This window comes from Lathamus discolor, chromosome 3, assembly GCF_037157495.1.
Source record: "Lathamus discolor isolate bLatDis1 chromosome 3, bLatDis1.hap1, whole genome shotgun sequence".
Classification (NCBI taxonomy): Eukaryota; Metazoa; Chordata; class Aves; order Psittaciformes; family Psittacidae; genus Lathamus; species Lathamus discolor.
Window position 1 is genome coordinate 85,736,819 of NC_088886.1, and position 17,876 is coordinate 85,754,694.

A 17,876-nucleotide genomic window follows, 5' to 3' on the forward strand; every position below is an offset into this window, starting at 1 on the left:
CACTTTGGCAAAATGCAGGCAACACAGGAACACCTTGCAATTCCTCATGAGCCACCCTAGATCGTCATACAATGACTGCTTCCACAATTTGTTTTTTCATCATTTTCGTGGAGAGAGATTTCTCTGAGACCATTATGGCATGAAAGAATAAAATGCAGTATTGACTGTCTCTTCATAGGCACCAAGTACGTGCATCCATTTTCCTGATATTTTTATTTGCCTATGTTATTCAGCAGCAGTGAAACACAGTGATTCTTCAAATGCAGGTAATAGGACATGACATCAATCACCAAAATTCCTTTGTTATTAAATGTTTTATTCCTAATAGATGCTTCATTGTTCAACCTATTGTGATTTATCTAGTATAACAGGTAGAAAGAAAAAACACCCACAACTCCAATGAGAAAGCTGATGCAACCTACAATTTCTTCTTAAGATTATTAATCTTAAATGAGTCACAGAAAACTCCTTACTGTACCTCTAGGGGACATATTAAAGGCTTTCAAAGTCTGCATGAATTCCAAGGAATTTAAATGGATCAAAAGTTGCTGACATTTATTCATTCTGTAGCAGAGAGCACAGTGGTGATTTTTAGCTCCTGAAGTAAGTTGAACAGTTTTCATTATCAGTTCACAGAATCACAGAATCACAGAATCCCAAGGGTTGGAAGGGACCTAAAAAGATCATCTAGTCCAACCCCCCTGCAAGAGCAGGGTAACCTACAGTACATCACACAGGAACTTGTCCAGGCGGGCCTTGAATATCTCCAGTGTAGGAGACTCCACAACCCCCCTGGGCAGCCTGTTCCAGTGCTCTGTCACTCTTACAGTAAAGAAGTTCTTCCTGATGTTAACGTGGAACTTCCTATGTTCCAGTTTACACCCATTGCCCCTTGTCCTATCACTGGATATCACTGAAAAAAGCCTAGCTCCATCATCCTGACACCTACCCTTCACATATTTGTAAACATTGATGAGGTCACCCCTCAGTCTCCTCTTTTGCAAGCTAAAGAGACCCAGCTCCCTCAGCCTCTCCTCATAAGGGAGATGTTCCACTCCCTTAATCATCTTTGTGGCTCTGCGCTGGACTCCTTCAAGCAATTCCCTGTCCTTCTTGAACAGAGGGGCCCAGAACTGGACGCAATATTCCAGATGCGGCTTAATTATAAAAAAAGATTACATTTTGGATTAGGCCCTAAAACACACAACTGCTTCTGACAAAACAGTAAGACACCCTGGATCTAGCAGTGATACAAGCATATTAGGCTGATTTCTGTGCTTTTACTTTTCAGCTCTAAGGCATAATAAAAGAAATTCTTTCTTCATGTAATTTATTCTCTTTTTATTCAGTTTGTTCCCATACTAGCCTTTTCCTTAAGAGAAGCCTTGTGAAAATACTTCTCATTGGTAACATTCCTAGTATAGATCTTGACAAAGGCAACTGATGTGTTTAGTATTTCATTCATGTTTTCTCCTTTTAGCTTCATGTCACCTGTTCAATTGCCCTTCTTGGAAGTTTGAGTTAGAACAGCAGTACCCTGATGTGCTGCATGCATATTGCCTTTTTAGCACTTTAATTGACTTGTACTCAGATCCCACTTCTTTCCCTAGATGGCAATGTTTTCATATAAATGAATGTAAAATCAATACTTTCCTTATTATCTTCTCTAGGTTTTAAATAACAAACTGATATTTATTTCATCAGGAACATAAAAGACAGTACCATGACTTCCTACTTTCAGCTAATATGAAACTTCATGCTTAAAAGTTAATCTGAAAGTACAATGAAAAGTAAAACATTTTGCATTCAGTACCTGAAGTTGAATTTTTGCCTCTTTGCTGACACTTTTTGTTCTCCATCGTCTCGTGACCCGCTTGTCTTTCTTTGAAATATCTACACAGTTAGCCTACATTACACAAATAGTTAAAAGCGACAAAGTACTATTAAGTAGACACAAGCAACAGAGACAGTACAGCAAGTTAGTAAAGAAGTGTAGCATTAGACATATACAAATTTGAAAGTAAGAAAGCCACTGCCAGGACCCACAACCTCAGCAGTGACCAGCTGTAGCTCCACATACACTTCTATGAACACATGGTGTATTTATCTCATTTAGCAAAACTACTAATGTACCTTCCTCATGAGTGCACAATATTTAACCATGTCTTGAAATCCTCATGGATTTCTATTCTGGTACTACTCAGAGAAATGCAGAGTTCATTTCTTCTTGAAATCAGTGGTAAGTCTTGTGGTTACTTCATTGGAACTAGACTTCCCAACACACCAACACCACTGGCAGATTTGTGTACGCAAGAGGACTGAATGAAAAAGGAAAAAAGTGTTTAGGATTTAGGACCTGCTATTGCTTTCTTGTGGCCAAGAGGAAAACACCCTGAACTTGAACAGTGCAAACCTTGGGACCTTTGAAAATATTTTCTAGAGCATGCAACTGAGAGTCTTTGAGTCTCCACTCCTTAAAAACTTAAAATATCTTACTCAGCACAACAAAAATTCCTTAAATATAATTTCAGTGTAACAGTTCTTAGCTTTGCTCTGCAGATGACTTAATAATTTCTTATATTCTTAAGATAACTTAATAAATTAATCCTATTTAACTCAGTTAAGTTATAATTTTTGTTTACACATGAAACATTATTATACATGATTAAGGTACAAACGTAAGGTAAACCCTTCATCCAGGAGTTACCAGAATTTCGGAAAATCTTTCTGAATTAGCATACAACATGTCTAAATTTCCCTTAACATAAAGAACAAATGTTTCAGCGTGATGATTTATGTTCAAGCATACTTACCTGCATGTCTGTGAAATTTGGTGCTGACTGAGTTCTCTGTAGTATTTCTAAATTTTGAAGAAGTTTACTGAGTTCCACAAGGTTTGATTGACAATGAGCAAGATCTAAATAGATATAATACAAAAATAAATTAGGTGCTTCAGTTGCACTTTTTTATTTTTTGTCATAATGTCCATCATTGGCACCTTATTTAATTACAAAACTTCAACATCCAAATCCCTAGTAGTAAGGCACCTAAGTTTTATTTATTATTTACAAGAAATGTTGAGCACTTGTTCTTTTTATGGGAATCAGCAACAAGGGCGGACCTGAAAAGCTGATCATATTTTAACAATGATATCCATTAAGATAATACAGATTAAGATAAATTTTAAAAGCAACATCCTAAAACTTTCAAAGAGGGAAGTTCCCACCACAACTATCTGAATTACCTGAAATAATTGCCATAATTACCTGAAAAGCTACTTCATGTGCATATAAAGATGCCATTTAACCACTTTTTACTCACTGTTTCTTATTTTATATCAACAGTAAGTTTTGCTGAAAGAACAAGGGATGAAAAGATAAAGACTAACCTTCTGCACATCTGTCCATCTCTTCAGAATCCTGCAACCAGGCCGCTACTTTACTCTGACCAGTAGTGCAGGTAGCAGGAAGGCTGTTACTGCAAGGTATAGGAGACTGCCAGGGGAGGCTATTTTGCTGCACCTAAGGCATAATAAAATGCTTAAATTTACTGTTGCTATATTGCTCAGTCAGTGTTATCACCACCTACTTCAGAATAAGAAAACAAAATATGCATTGTGATTTCAGCGACATCTGTGATACGACTGTATCATTCCTCAAGATGCAGATTTTTCTGAACAGCATGCTGGAGAACCAAACCAAGAACTTCATAAGCAAACTGTGTTTGCTAACCAGCAGCTAGAAAAGCTGTTGCTTAAGATGAAGAACATTATCAAACAGTAAAGAAGCAAATTTATCCCTGATTGACAAAGGCAAGTGCAACTGTTGTTGGGATGGCAAATTCTTTGCAAGATCATGCAGCCCATTAGTGAAGGCTAAATCAGATTGTTTTTCAGCTGCCCATTCAGCTTTTCACTGGCCATTGGTTCCCACAGCAGAAACTCCTCACTACTGGCATTACAAGCAGAGCCCCCTTAAATTGTCAATGAGCAAGGTCAGTAGGCATGAGCTTTCAACAAAAGAGCACTATATACCTTTCCATCTGACACATTAGCAGCTGGTGATGACTCTGTTGTAGAGGCTGAAGGAAATATATGGAAGCTAGCATCTCTTGGAGATCTCACAATCTCATTCTGACGGTACAGCCGGTGGTGGCGTAATTTTGAAACCCATGCATCAAATGAATCCTGTGACTTCACCTGGAAATAGAACCACTATTAAGAAAGCATTCAAAATACTACTTTTCTATACATGCTTTCCAGCTTTATTTTCTTCCACAGTGCATGCAAAAACAGTAAGTATTTGCACCACTTTTTACCTTCAGATGATAGATGTGTTCTTCTGTGTCAAGATCTATCCTACGAGCCTTCTTTTTTATAGACATAACTGATAAACCAACATCAATGCTCCCATGGACTTTGCCTTTCTGTATCTAAAACCAAAAAGCAGTGTAAGAAATTGGTAGCATGATGCACTTCACTATATTTAACTGAAAAGTTTCTGGTGCTGAAACGGTGTCCCATTTTAGGAACATTTTAATGTAAAGCCATATTAAAAAATAAAACCTGTAGTCAGAGTAACTAACCACTCACTGTCTTTATAGACAGAGAAAAGTATCTCACAAGAAGTGTTCAGTGCAGAGCCAGTTCCAAAGTTAAAGTGTGTTGGTTCACACCAGTACACGGCTACAGGTAGGTGAGAAACAGAGAAAATTAGACAGTACTCAGCTCCCTGCTGCTACCACTTGATAGTTATTGGTAGCCTATTTAATTTAATGTTATCCTTTTATATCTTTTGAGTACATTGTAAGCAATTCTCTGCCTTATCCATACACCATAATAATCAGTTTTGACTGACATAAAAATTGAAAAAGAAAAATGAATTATCAGGCTGATCTCACAAGAACTTTCATTAAATAAACCAAATAAATTAGCATTATTTTCATATAAGTAAGAAATGGTAGAATTCTTGAGGACAGAACACAATCAAAACCTTACATACTTTCCATATAGAGATCTCTTTGACTATATCAACAACTTTCATGAGTGTCCTGTCATAAATATGCCTACAGTGAGTATGAGATTTAACCACTCAGGCATGCAGAATTCCAATACAAATGTAAAAATGGGTCTCCAATTCCACTTACATCAATTGGTGACTTTGAATATTTCAACATTCCGTTATCCAGGACAAAAAACCTCTGAAAGAAAAAAAAAAACCAACTCTCAAATTATTTCTTAATGAGCAGATGCAATATAAACTGTGTACAATAATTCATCTGCAAAATAGAAATATTACTCTGTAGCAATTAAGGAATGCTTTGGGGTTGGAAAGGGAGGATAAATACAGGAGGACTGGGAAAGGGAAAGGGAGGATAAATATTATTGAATAATTTTCTTGCTTTTTCTGACAACAATTATCTTCTAAGCAAGAAAAACTAGACTCTCTTTTTACATTATGTTCTAGGTTTAACTTAACAAACCTTGACAATGAAGGGTATTTTTTTCTTTTTTCCAGCTAATTCAATAAAATCCTTAAGAAAAACACTGTAGGCTAATTAATAGAAACTGATTCGTATTTTTAGATTTTAACCTAAAGCCCTAACCTATGCTAAGATCTAGAACACAGCAAGTTATTATCCTAGATTCTGTAAGCTGTCTGACATGGCAGGAAGGAAAATGTTTTCATAATGTGAACCTGTTCAACCAACAGTATGAGCAGGGTCAGCAGTTAGATGGGAAAGTATCTCCTGAAGATGGTTCTGGAAATTATGTCAGTCGCACAACAGATGGTAGCAATATCTCATGCAGGGCAAGAAAACAGTGCTTTCCTGGAGCTTCTTGAGTAAGATGTCAAAACAACAGGAGGGATTTTGGTTCAGGATTTTTTTTTTAAGTAGGTATGGTCATGAACAGACTTCATAAGAACATGATAATCATTTTATATTGCTCTGCCTTTCTTAAGTTACACACACACACACAAAATGACCTTTCCTCACATTTTGTTCCAAAGCTATGCTGCTAAAGCACATACAGAACTGTCAGAATATAACATGCAATGTTCGATAGACAAAGAATGCTATGGCTTTGCTAGTAGAACCCTAACAAAACACATGCTACAATTACTGTCTCTGGAACTCCTCACTGGCCTCACAGCATGAAGTATCGTTGAGGAAGCTGCAGGATATTGAGGCAGCAATTTAAAAATAATAATAATTAAAAAATCTTATTAACCAATCCTCTTCCATAGATCCTTAGGTGAAATGTGAAGCAGAGTAGAGCAGGATGCCAAACTATGAAGCTCTTAATCACATTAAAAATTATTTACACTGCTAACTGGAAAGCCAGCATGAAAAACAGATCATCAGTAGTGATCTCCTTCATAGAACTATGAAAGCTGGACACACCTTGCTCTCCTATAAAGTTCCTTACCAAAACAGACACTTATCCAAGAAACAACATATTAAAAGGGTAGTGAGACACTGCAACAAGTTGACCAGAGAAGCTGTTGTTGCTCCATCCCTGGAAATGTTCAAGGCCAGGTTGGATGGTCTACTGTAGGTGTCCCTGCCCATGGCAGGGGAGGTGGAACTAGATCATCTTTAAGGTCCCTTCCAACCCAAACCATTCCATGATGCTATGAACATAATGTATTCTAAAGGCATGGAAGAAGTGGGTTATTCCATATATTATTATACAAGTGATCAAATGTTTGGGGGGTTTTGGGGGTGGGTGTGGTTTATTAGAGTTTTGTTTGTTTGAGGGGTTTTTGGTGAGTGTGTTTATGAGTTTGGTTTTGTGTGGATATTTTTGTTTTGTTTTGGGGCATTTTTTGTTGTTTGTTGTTTTTTTTGTTGGGGGGGGGTTGGTTGGTTAGTTGGTTTTCTTTTTTAAGAGGCTCTCATTTTCTGTTCTTTCAGTGTTCCAGGTATGTCATTTTGAAGTCTTTTAATCTCCACAAGCTAAATTCAACTGCCGGATATGTTTGGTTGCTGAAACAAACTATCAACTTTAGTTAAACAAAGCAAAACAAAAAAAATCTAAGGTAGGTAGGCAAGCATGCACAAAAATGGTGGCAGGCATATGTGTAAATTAGCGTAACATTCACAAATTAACAGAGAAATTAGAAGTGTAATTCATACAAGTCTGGACTGTATGGACCTGAGTAAATCCTACTGTGTTTAGCAAAAAACAAAGTTAATGCTTTCCCAGGAAAAAAAAACAACATTTAGAACAAATGGTTCCACTATCCTTTGCAGTAAAATGCATTCTGTGCTAGATTATCCTGCTTCAATTACCCTCAGCTACAAATACATGGGTGAGCGCCAATGCTGCACATCTTGTTGCTAAGTAAAAAAAGGGGGGAAATGCAATTATTATGGTATAAAATAGAAAAAGAAGTTTAATAACACTATGTTTAGGGCTAACAAGAGGTCAATTTATGCATGGGGAAATGTCTCCAAATTAAGCAAACAGAAACAGGAGATTTGGGTTTGAGTTTCGGGGTGTTTTGATTTGGTTTTTAAATTGAGACATCTAATGGCAAACTGCATAATCCCACCGCATGCCCAAGGAGAAGATTGCCATCAAGAAGATGAGCAAACTTCAGGGACAAAGCTGAGCAAATCTTCCAGTCAGTATGCCTAAAGAGGAATGTATGGCCTCCCATATGAATACCTTGGGTCTATGCAAAAGCCCCTTAGCTCTCCTATCATGAAGCCCTGTGTACTTTAAATGTAAACTCAATGCAATCTTACAGTATGCAGCTACATTTTGTTATAAAGTGTTGGAAAGAACAAAATGGATATTGATTAAGCCTCTCAAATCACAAGACATCTTCTGCATTATTTACAACTTCTGTCTGGATTTTGAATATAGCATTAGGCAGCAGGCACTGCAATTTGGAAGCCATAAGCAAACTAATTCTTTACACATTTTGAAGAAAAGGTCACACACCAAAACCCTAGGCATTTATTTGACATGCTAATTTCCTCTAGACAAAAGATCCCAACTCATAAAATAAGGTAATAAAGCTTTAGACCGTTCTATGAGACATTTACCTTGTGCCAACCTTTTAGAGGCCATTTTCTCTTTTTCAGCATGAAACCTTCATGTTTGTCTGGCTTCTGGACATTGGTCTGACCTATTTTCAGACCCTCTATGATTTCCCAGCTGTCAGGTTCCTGGTGAAAAAGTATGAAGACATATTGGTTAATTAGCTGTGCACACAGAGGATGAAAAATTGCACTCACATTTGGCACAAATTCTCCAGAGCAAGACAAAGAGTAAAGGAGGGCTAGACTTTTAAGTCAGCCTATGCAGGTATCAGAATACATGGTCACTGCATTATGTCCAGCTGTATTTCATTTAAAGTTACTTAATACGAACATTTTTGGAAGTCTAACCCTTACCAGGTAACTAAGAGAAAGTTGAAGCTTTTAAAGAAGTCTGACACTGTAACTGAACAACAATCTGAGTGTGGGTCTGAACATGTGTTCACAACAAGGACTGCATCCCAATTAAATAAATACATCCAAATATATGAAAACAGGATCAAATTGTGGCTAAGTATAAGAAAGATCAGACCTACTACTGGAGGTAACAGTGTGAACGTGAGGGTGGCTCTGACCAGCTGCTAAGTCTACCTAGAAGGCACCCCACAAATTAGCACTGCACTGTAAGAACAAAAGAGATTGAACAGATTTGCAAGTGGAGTATGGGCAAAATCTAAATATTAAAAATGTACCTTTAGTCAGAGTATTTCTTCTCTTACAAAAAGATGCAATCAGGAAATGAAATGAGGAGAAAAGCATACTGTTAAATATATAGATACATATCAACAGTGCCCTTTGTGCTATTCCCTAGTCATATCAAATTGTAAATTTTCTAATCTTTAAAGTACAAGCTACATTGATTCTGGATACTCTATTTTTCCCTTAAAAACAGAAAAACAAGCAGAAAAAGCTGATTTGTTGTTAATTTTTAATGTAGCCAGCTCTTGTCTTCAAAAGCATTTTATGACAAAACTTCACAGGCAAATTGCCTGTTTAGAAATCTGCAAAAGGATTTATTTTTTTTTTCCTTGGATTCATTTCACTGTATTAAGAGAAATTTGCAGGAAAGCTAACTGATTTTCTCTCTAGGGAAAAGAATAGGAACTGTATCACTTCAGACACATCCAGCTGTATGCCTTTCAGGGAGCTAATTAAAGCATACTTCTTGTACATGCCACTTCTTATGCATGATGACTTGTACAACTCAAACTAGACTTAGACCATAGTGAACAGCTAAAGAACAGTATTTTTAAAGAGAAAAGAAGTCATGCCCTTATTTATATCTTTTTGCTACTATTGCAATTAAAAAAAATCTGTACCAACTTCAAAATAGCCTACTGCCTGCTCTTTAAGACTCTATTTTACTAATTGTATCCTACAAATTGTAAACTTGCATTTTGTAGATGATCTGTCACAACTCCCAGCAATGCTATGAAATGCTAGCAAGAAAGGAAGTTCATACAGAATCAAACATTTAAAGGGAACAAAAAATTGTCTCCTACATTTCCCACAGAACTGTTCAAAGCCTTTAAAAAGGCTGTTCAAAACTGTCAGTCTTTCATAACCCCTCCAGTTACACAGCCCACAGTTTTCAGTAAGGTCTTGTTATTTTGAGAAGGATGAAAAGCCCTATCCCAAATAATACATACTGCAGTCGATTTTAATAGAAATGTTTATTTAGTTTCACTTTCCCTGCATACTATACACTGGAACTGTCACAGTGCCTCTAAATGCCATGCTCAAAAAAACGACTTTTTTACTTCATCATGTTTTGCTTGGATGTTCTATTTCAACTACTGTAGAAGGAAGCACATATGTATTATTTTTTTCCCTATAAAGAAGCACTTGACACTTGAGAGGTGCAAATTAAACTATGAGTCCCCTGGGGTGAGCAGAGAACCTCTCTCTGCAACTCTGCCAACTGATTCTTCAGCATATTGATTTCTCCTTTAGAAGATCAGCTGCAGGCATAAGTCTTTTATCTACGAGATAACACCAGTATTGATTACTTCTCAACTAGAAATCACAGTCTCACATAGCTATTCATTTAAACAAAAGGCCAGATACAGATGGACAAAATGAGCAATTATTCAGTGCAATGTGGATACCTGTCTCTTGCTGCACCAGTGCTACAAGCTGTTCTTTAAAACACCCTAACAATCCTGACTCTGCCTCATCCCACAGGTTTGCTGTGATGAGATATGCCCAACAAAAGACATTATGCAATAACAGCCAGAAATGGGAGAAAAACAGAGTGAAAGCTGTATGCTTGAAGAGTCCTCATCCAATGCTGATTCTCAAGTACAATATCACTAATTTAGGGCTTCTGCGATTCCCTATGTCTTACATGAGAAACAGCTGTGTGGCAAAGCAGCAGGGCCAGGGGAACCTAAACACAACTTATAGTCCTTGGATCTGCATATAAGCCAGCTTTTGGGGGTAAGGGAGCCATTAGCAACAGGTTTCTGAACCTCGTCTTTTTGACTGCTAAGTATTTCTTTTCCAAATAAAACAGAATGAACCATTTCATTTTCCCTGGATGAACAGAATGTTTCCTTCTGAAATTGTTTACCAGTTCTGTTTCAGAGATTACAGACATTTAATTTCAGATATTTCTTTTCCATCAAATATTCCATCACAGCATCCTTGCCTTTTTAGCAACAATCTTACTTTTTCATAAGAAGTATCTTAAAATGAAGCTTTCTTTATATGGTATTAGACTTATTTAGAATCAGTTATTCTAAAAACTGACAAATTCAGCCTGGAAGAAATTGACTGCAAAGCACCATACACAAAGGTGCAACTTTCAGGAATTCTTGGGTTTACCCCTACAGTTCTATCTGTTTCCCTTCCTCAGGAAAGAAGTCTCAGCAAGAGACTTTAAATTTAAAACTTTAAGAAACTACCCACAAAGAATGACATTAAGACATATTTTTTAAATGAATATAATTATTGCTTAGCAGCACTTTGGGGCTTGGATATGGTTTGGTCTACCTTAATAAGAGGATTGGACTGGATCATTTCTCAAAGTCCCTATTAGCCCCATACTCTGAAATTGTAACTTGTCCCTGGGGGCCAGCCATGGGCAAAAAGCCCTAGACCATCACCACCATCAAAATCCTTAATTTTGTTAATTTAATATCTACTAAAGATTGCTGACATCTCTGACACCTCAGCTGGGGAACAGGAAGCTGCAGGGCAGGCTCACAATATACTTAATGGTAGAATCATACAAAAAAGCTGTTAGTCAAAGTACAGAGAAAAACTAACCACCTAAACTACAACCCATTTATTTGCTTACCTTGGATAGAGAGATAGGGTCACTTTCAAGGAACTGCTTGCTTAAAGAAGGGTCTGTGCTTCCTGAAGAAGCTTTCCGCTCCAAAATATGAATGCTCTATAAATAAATAAATAAATAGATAGAGAGATACTTAAATAAATGACATGGGGTAATTAAAGATGATCAGTTATCATTCAGCATTACCTTTGAAAATACATATTAATTAATGACCAGTTACTACAGTCCTTATATAAAATATCAGCATCGTGGCTCAAAACATACCAAGTACTAGCCATCCACAACATAACTGCACAGTTTGTCTTCTGAGGCAACAAACCTCTCAGACCTGCCCCTCTTTTCTTATTACTGATTTTTAAACTAATTATTTTGTTCAGCCTAGAAATGACTGAGAATTAGAAAAAAAAAAAAAAGACAAGTACTGCAGTTTTTACATGCAAAGTGCTCATAGCCAGACCTGTTACATTTTCTGCTACGATACCAGACACTGAGTATACATATCATGCAGTCAGCACTTCTGAAGCAAACCACTGTATATATGATATTACTGACTCTAACATATTCATTATCACACCTTAGAATTTTCTTTCTGGCTTCTCAACTGTGGTGAAGTAACTCATTACATGTGTGTGTTTTAATAGATGACAGTTGTTCACAATATCAGTTACCGGGTCTCGGCTGATGGGCTTGCTAGTAAGCATTTATGGAACACAGTAATCTCAAACCAGTATAGCTGGATTTACATAAGACAAAACCATAAAATTTTGTATCTTCAAGTGCATGGTACAAAAGTGAAATACATGATGTCGCAATTAGTTCTGAAAAAAAATGCTATTCTTGAAAGATACCTAAAAATGTCTTCCCCTTTCCAGAAATGTTTCACTTATATTTTGCAAAAGAAAAAGTATTTCTTGCTGTAGGAGAAAATAACCACTTTATGCCTGCTTGGATCTGCATTTTGCTCTCTGGTGAAATTTTGCTACATTTCATATTGTTATTTGGTAAGAATTCTACCACAACATGTTTTTAGTATCTCTTTGGCATGAAATAAAACTATTTCATTTCCAGAACATGTAGCACAATATCAAAATTGCAATTGAAATTACCCTCTGAGAGAGTTGTTTTCGCAACTGAAAACAACAACTAGATTTTGTTCACAATGAAGCTTCTTTACATTCATTGCAAAAGAGATTACACAGGTAAAAGTGACAGCAGAAACAATCCAGGAATAGAAAAATACATGCAAACAGCAGAGTAAATATTATTGTTTATACAGATAACTAAGTACAGAAGGACCATAAACAAACTTAATGAAAATGAACACAGCTATTCATATAAATGCGTATATAACACAGACCACATCTTCCTGCAGAACAACACAGAGGCCTTCATTGTTCTTTCTCAATTTGCAACTGTGAACGAGATCAGGAAAATATGGGGATTTCTTTGTTGTCAGTGGAGATTAATAAGCATCCTTGCCACTATGCAACAATAATCAGCATTTATTTTCAGTTTTAATTTAATTTTACAGTGAAGGATGTAGAAAAGCAGCAGTTATTACCTGCCACAGTCGTCACGGCCAACCAGAAAAAGCTTTGTCACCTATGCTTTGAAATCTTCTGTTTTATCAACGAAAGACCAGTCTTATAACTTAGCTCAATGTCTATAAATAGTCACCTGAGAAAAACAGTTGTATTTATGTAACACAAGTTCCCATATTACATGTCAAATAATTTTATATGCTTGCTTGAGCTGAGCTCACTAATAATAAACTAAGATAAGGTTTTCTCACTGAATAGATGACATGCTATTTATGCACACAGTATCATGTTTAAACAATATACAAGAAAACCTAAATCTGTTCCTCCAAGGAAGACTGAAATGCTGCTTCATTAGCATAATCAGGGCGATTCCCAACTTTCTTGCCAGTTTTGTCTGGCAGGCAGGAATCCCTCCATCTTGAGATGGAGCAATGCCCAACACAGATGTTCTGAAGGTCTCATATGTAGCAGCCGGTGCAGTTTGTTGTTACATAACTGCAATTTCATTTTGTACAATATTTAGAGTGGAGTAACCCAACAGCCCTTGGCTTGCCAGATTTACAGTTTACAGATCTGACATTTTCAATAGCATGGTTTTAACGCAGTGGGGTTTTGTGCTTTTTTGGTTTGTTTTTTTTTAATCAGCCCTCAGTTCCACTTCAGTTGAGAAATACATTATTAGCTAACAGCACTTCAATGAATGCTGGCTTACCCAATTATTTGTTTGGAAATAAGAAAATGAACACTTTTAAAATAAAATTGCTACTTCAAGAAGTGTTGTCTGTAAATGTCTGCTTTTCAATTCTTTTCTGACCACTACTGCGCTGACAAAAAAATGTCTTTACATTTGTGAAATCTCTAGCATAGAATTAAAAGACATTACCTGATGCAAAATGTCTTCCATTAATGCATGTTATTTTTCTGCAAAATTATAGCTAGAAATCGCACAATTATTAGACATTTTGAGAAGCAGCTATTTTTAATAATGCAGGAGTTTAGTTAGCATCACAGGAATAACAATTATTTAGATCTTGAAATTATTATCAAGGGATTTTGCTTTGTTTTAATAAGGAAAACTAAAGTTGGTAAAAGAAGCAGCTAAAAAAGAAGCTAATGAGAAGGAAGAAAAAGGCAGATCAATACAGCTTCCAAGTTTTGTTTATAATTGAACAGAAAAATGAGCAATCCGCTAAACTAGGCCTATCAATCAGCTGGTACTCTCACTCCTCTTATCCCAAGACTACAAGCAGACAAACCAACCTCTGCATTGCTCCATTCCAGACTTCTCTAATGTCACATAGGATCACCTGTGAGTTATAGCTCGCTTGTCCTGAAGAAAAACAACAGCACCATCAAATTCTGTGTGCTCTTGGACATTAATTCAGTAAAATTAACTGAAATTGCTTTGTAACTCCATTGCTAAATCTTACTCCTAATTACAATCCTTCCTTCAGCTTTGAGATTATTCACAACATATATTGTGTATGTTGAGCGAACATTTGCTCCAAAAATGCCCCTAACAAGCCTACACACAAGGAACACAAAATGCTGCTTCTGCCCCGCATTTTGTTCAAGTTGCTTCCCAAAGACATGTGGGGGAAAAGGATGCTGATGGAGAGAATAATAATATTATGATGTTTCATACACTTTTCTTCTCTAGAGGTCAAGGACAGAAAACATATTTTATGGTATCTTTCGATATAGCTTGCCAACTTTGTTTCTCAGTGAAGAGTTCAATGACCCATTCACCTCATCCACCATAACAAATACTAACACATGGAGTATCTGTTCTCCATCAGGCCAGAGGCTGAAGACCCTAACATTTCTTAAGTGAATCTGATTTCCCATTAAAAGAAGAGACATTCAACTGCTTTCAAAGGGAAGGTAAGGAAAAAAAAAGAGATATTGGGCAAGCAGAGATAAGAAATCCAGTGAAGGACAAGTCTGGCACACATGCCTCCCCTTTCTGCTTTGCTGCTTAATTGCTTAATGGAATGAATTATATTTAAAGCAATGAGTTCTCTCTAATTTGTAATTTATAATTTATTAATTTCCAAGAAAATGACAAAATGGTGAGGAATTTATCACTCACATAGGACACAGACTCTAGTCCAGAAACGTCCACAGCGTGTGGCTAACAATTAATGAAAAAGATTTGGTGGGTCATTTTGTTTGCTCAACAGCGTTCCCACAGTCTTCAACACCCCTAACTATAGGGCCTAGATATACACTGTAATTCAAAATGAAGCGTTTCCCTCTGGGTTTTTTGTGGTTTGTTTTTTTTGGGGGGCGGGGGTCAGTCCAAAGGACTAACTGGTGCATCTGTTATTATCTGCTATTCACTGGCATTCTTTTTACAACCTAGCTACCCTTTCACAGACCTGTGTTCTCATTGGAATTCCATTTAGTATGAAGTGCAACACTTAATTACTTCTTCTCAACTAAAAACATAGTATTCTCCAGTTATCCGAAATACAGCAGCAGTAATAAGTTCGACACAAACTTGACTGCAGACGTACCAGGTTTTACCATTTCTTAAACAAAGCTGCGATATATGCTGAGCTAATATGCAATATTATTTGCAAAGGGAATAACCTTGAAACTTGCTTTTATATTAGGCTGCTTCTCAGTCAGCTCTGGTTTTCCTTCTGTCGATGCTGGAATAAAGACAGAATTTTGAGTATCGTGATAGAAAGGTGAGTACAAAGCAAAACAACCATGTCTCCACCAGTGTATTTCTCCTTTCTTTCTTCTAGCACTTTTGGTTTTAATTTGCATAAAGCAACCATGGTCCTATTCTCATCCTCAGTATCTCCTGCTGACACTGCTCTATAGATGTTTTCCACAATCTCAGCTATCAACCAACAAAGGAACTCAACCATACATTATGAACAGCACATGTAAGTAGTATTTTTTTTTATTCTTGTAGCACATGCTCGTCTTATACAGAAATGTGCTTAAGATTAACATTATCTCTTTGTAACCTTTTTACTGAAAGGCAAGTATATCTAAGCAGCCTTCTGTAACATATTAATAACAGACAGGTATATATGACTACTTCATTCCTGGGACATGCAAAATAAACACTTCCTGTGTTACAGAAATGTCAAGGATTTGTTAGCTCAGGAGCTCTCTCTCGGCTTTGTATTGTACATAGCATTTCACATCAATGCTTTTAGTCTCAGGAAGCAAAGAAGGCTTTGCATTTCAAGTTTGTCTTTTTTTGACAACTCTGAAGAGAAATAATCTCTTGCTCCTCTGAAGAGCTTCTTGGAGAGAAGTATTAGCACAAACTGATAAAGCAGAAAAGAGCTGTTGTAACAGCAACCTTCCTTCTCCTGGAGCGATAGTTTGGAACAACTACCAAGTCGTGGCCTAAGTCTTTAATAACAATCTTTCATGCTTTCGATAAACACACTTATCTAAAAATAGAGCAAACAGACATATTGACAATGTCGGACAGAGTATTCAAATGTTTACTAATGATACAAATCTTTTTTTATAACTATTGAATAACCACAATTAAAAGGATCAATGTTCCAACTCAGTCGTCCCAGGCTAATAATGAATCATTATATTAGTGTTGATATAGTTAAAAAAAGGGAAAATAAAATTACATAAAGAAAACCATTCCTTGATATGCAGATTTTTAAATTAATGACATCATTCTAGAAATTTCGAATGGCCTTCCTCAGAAGTATATGCAGTCTTCACTTTCATGAATGATTGCAAGGGAGTCTAACTTAATACAAAGCATAGGCCAGAAAGTTGGACATTCAAAAAAAGAAAGCCCTTTCTTCAGATCCTTTTGTAAGTTACCTACTTAGACTTTCTCAATATCCTTTAAACTTTAATACATGAAGCATAAAAATACAGGAGCTAGGATAAAAGGGAATTTGAAAATTTTTTGATCAGAACTTTTTCTTTTACATTAAATTTTATTCTACTGGTGGGGGTGGGGGAGCAGAAGTTTGTATGTTACTAATGCACACGTTTTCTGCCCAGTACATTTGTATGTCCTGAATGTGGATAATCCCAATCACACATGAGTGTCTTGAAAACAGAAGCCCTCATATCACACCTGCCATCACCCTCCCTCTTTTTTTCACTATTGTCCTTCCACTGAGGAAATGAAAATAAAATCATGCTTCTCTTTCTTCTCTTTCTTCTCCTCCATTTGTTTCCCAGAAATCCTAAATGGCACTTCAGAAGAGCTGTACTCCTACCCTCTGAATTCATGTGTGAGTACACATTCCTCACTGACACCATTTTGGATCAGTTGCAGTTAGAAAATGAGTTCATGTTAAGATAATATCAACCAATGTTTGAGGACACTTGAATTGTATGAATATTCATTTTTTTAAACACGCATACAAGCTGACCTTTTAGTTTATATTCCCAAGGAAAGTGAGACATGCTTACATAGGAATGGACATCCATGCACGATAGAGGGAAAAAAAATGAGACAAGAAGAATGTAAGAGGGACCATGCTCTGAAAACACCACTTTAAATTATCTGTCATAATGTGCATAGGTAATTTAGGTTTTATGTGAGTAATTTCCTGAGGTTTGTAATAGGAGATAGCTACATAGGCTATTTCTATTCAAACTGACACAATTTAAAAAAATAAATCTTTTCTCATTGTACATATTTGAACTCCGTGCGATGTGTAAAGCACTCCTAGAGGTAAGATAACTCAGCAATGTTTATGAAGCTCAGAGAACATGTACACATGGCTCTGTGGGATAGCTTGGCATGCACACTATCACTGACAAGAACTGAACCAAGTCTCTTGCAAGCCATTTTTTTCCTCACAGGTCTTTCAGGCATTGAGCTGGCTTGCCTTAGAGACCAGGCTATCTGTCTCTTCTTGACTGCTCCAGCACATTTTATTTCTTCAAGTGCTTTAAAGCAAAATCTTTCTTAGAAAGAGGCAGTATCTCCCTCTATTAATCTCTGCAATTGTACTCTGGGAGATCTTATC

At 36.6% G+C, this 17,876-nt stretch overlaps 1 protein-coding gene across 5 annotated transcripts in view; it reads right to left on the reverse strand.

Annotated features, from left to right (window-relative positions):
* Positions 1 to 17,876, reverse strand: part of OSBPL6 (oxysterol binding protein like 6) — a 100,460-nt gene that overhangs the window by 27,851 nt on the left and 54,733 nt on the right. For 4 of the 5 annotated variants that reach the window (XM_065670248.1, XM_065670250.1, XM_065670251.1 and 1 more), the window contains 8 exons: positions 11,354 to 11,449; positions 8,059 to 8,181; positions 5,146 to 5,199; positions 4,318 to 4,431; positions 4,034 to 4,198; positions 3,389 to 3,521; positions 2,814 to 2,917; positions 1,814 to 1,906 (listed from right to left, as the gene is read on the reverse strand). In XM_065670248.1, the coding sequence (XP_065526320.1) occupies positions 1,814 to 1,906; positions 2,814 to 2,917; positions 3,389 to 3,521; positions 4,034 to 4,198; positions 4,318 to 4,431; positions 5,146 to 5,199; positions 8,059 to 8,181; positions 11,354 to 11,449 (882 nt within the window). The remainder of the gene's footprint in view (positions 1 to 1,813; positions 1,907 to 2,813; positions 2,918 to 3,388; positions 3,522 to 4,033; positions 4,199 to 4,317; positions 4,432 to 5,145; positions 5,200 to 8,058; positions 8,182 to 11,353; positions 11,450 to 17,876) is intronic. The other variant, XM_065670252.1, reaches the window with a different exon arrangement.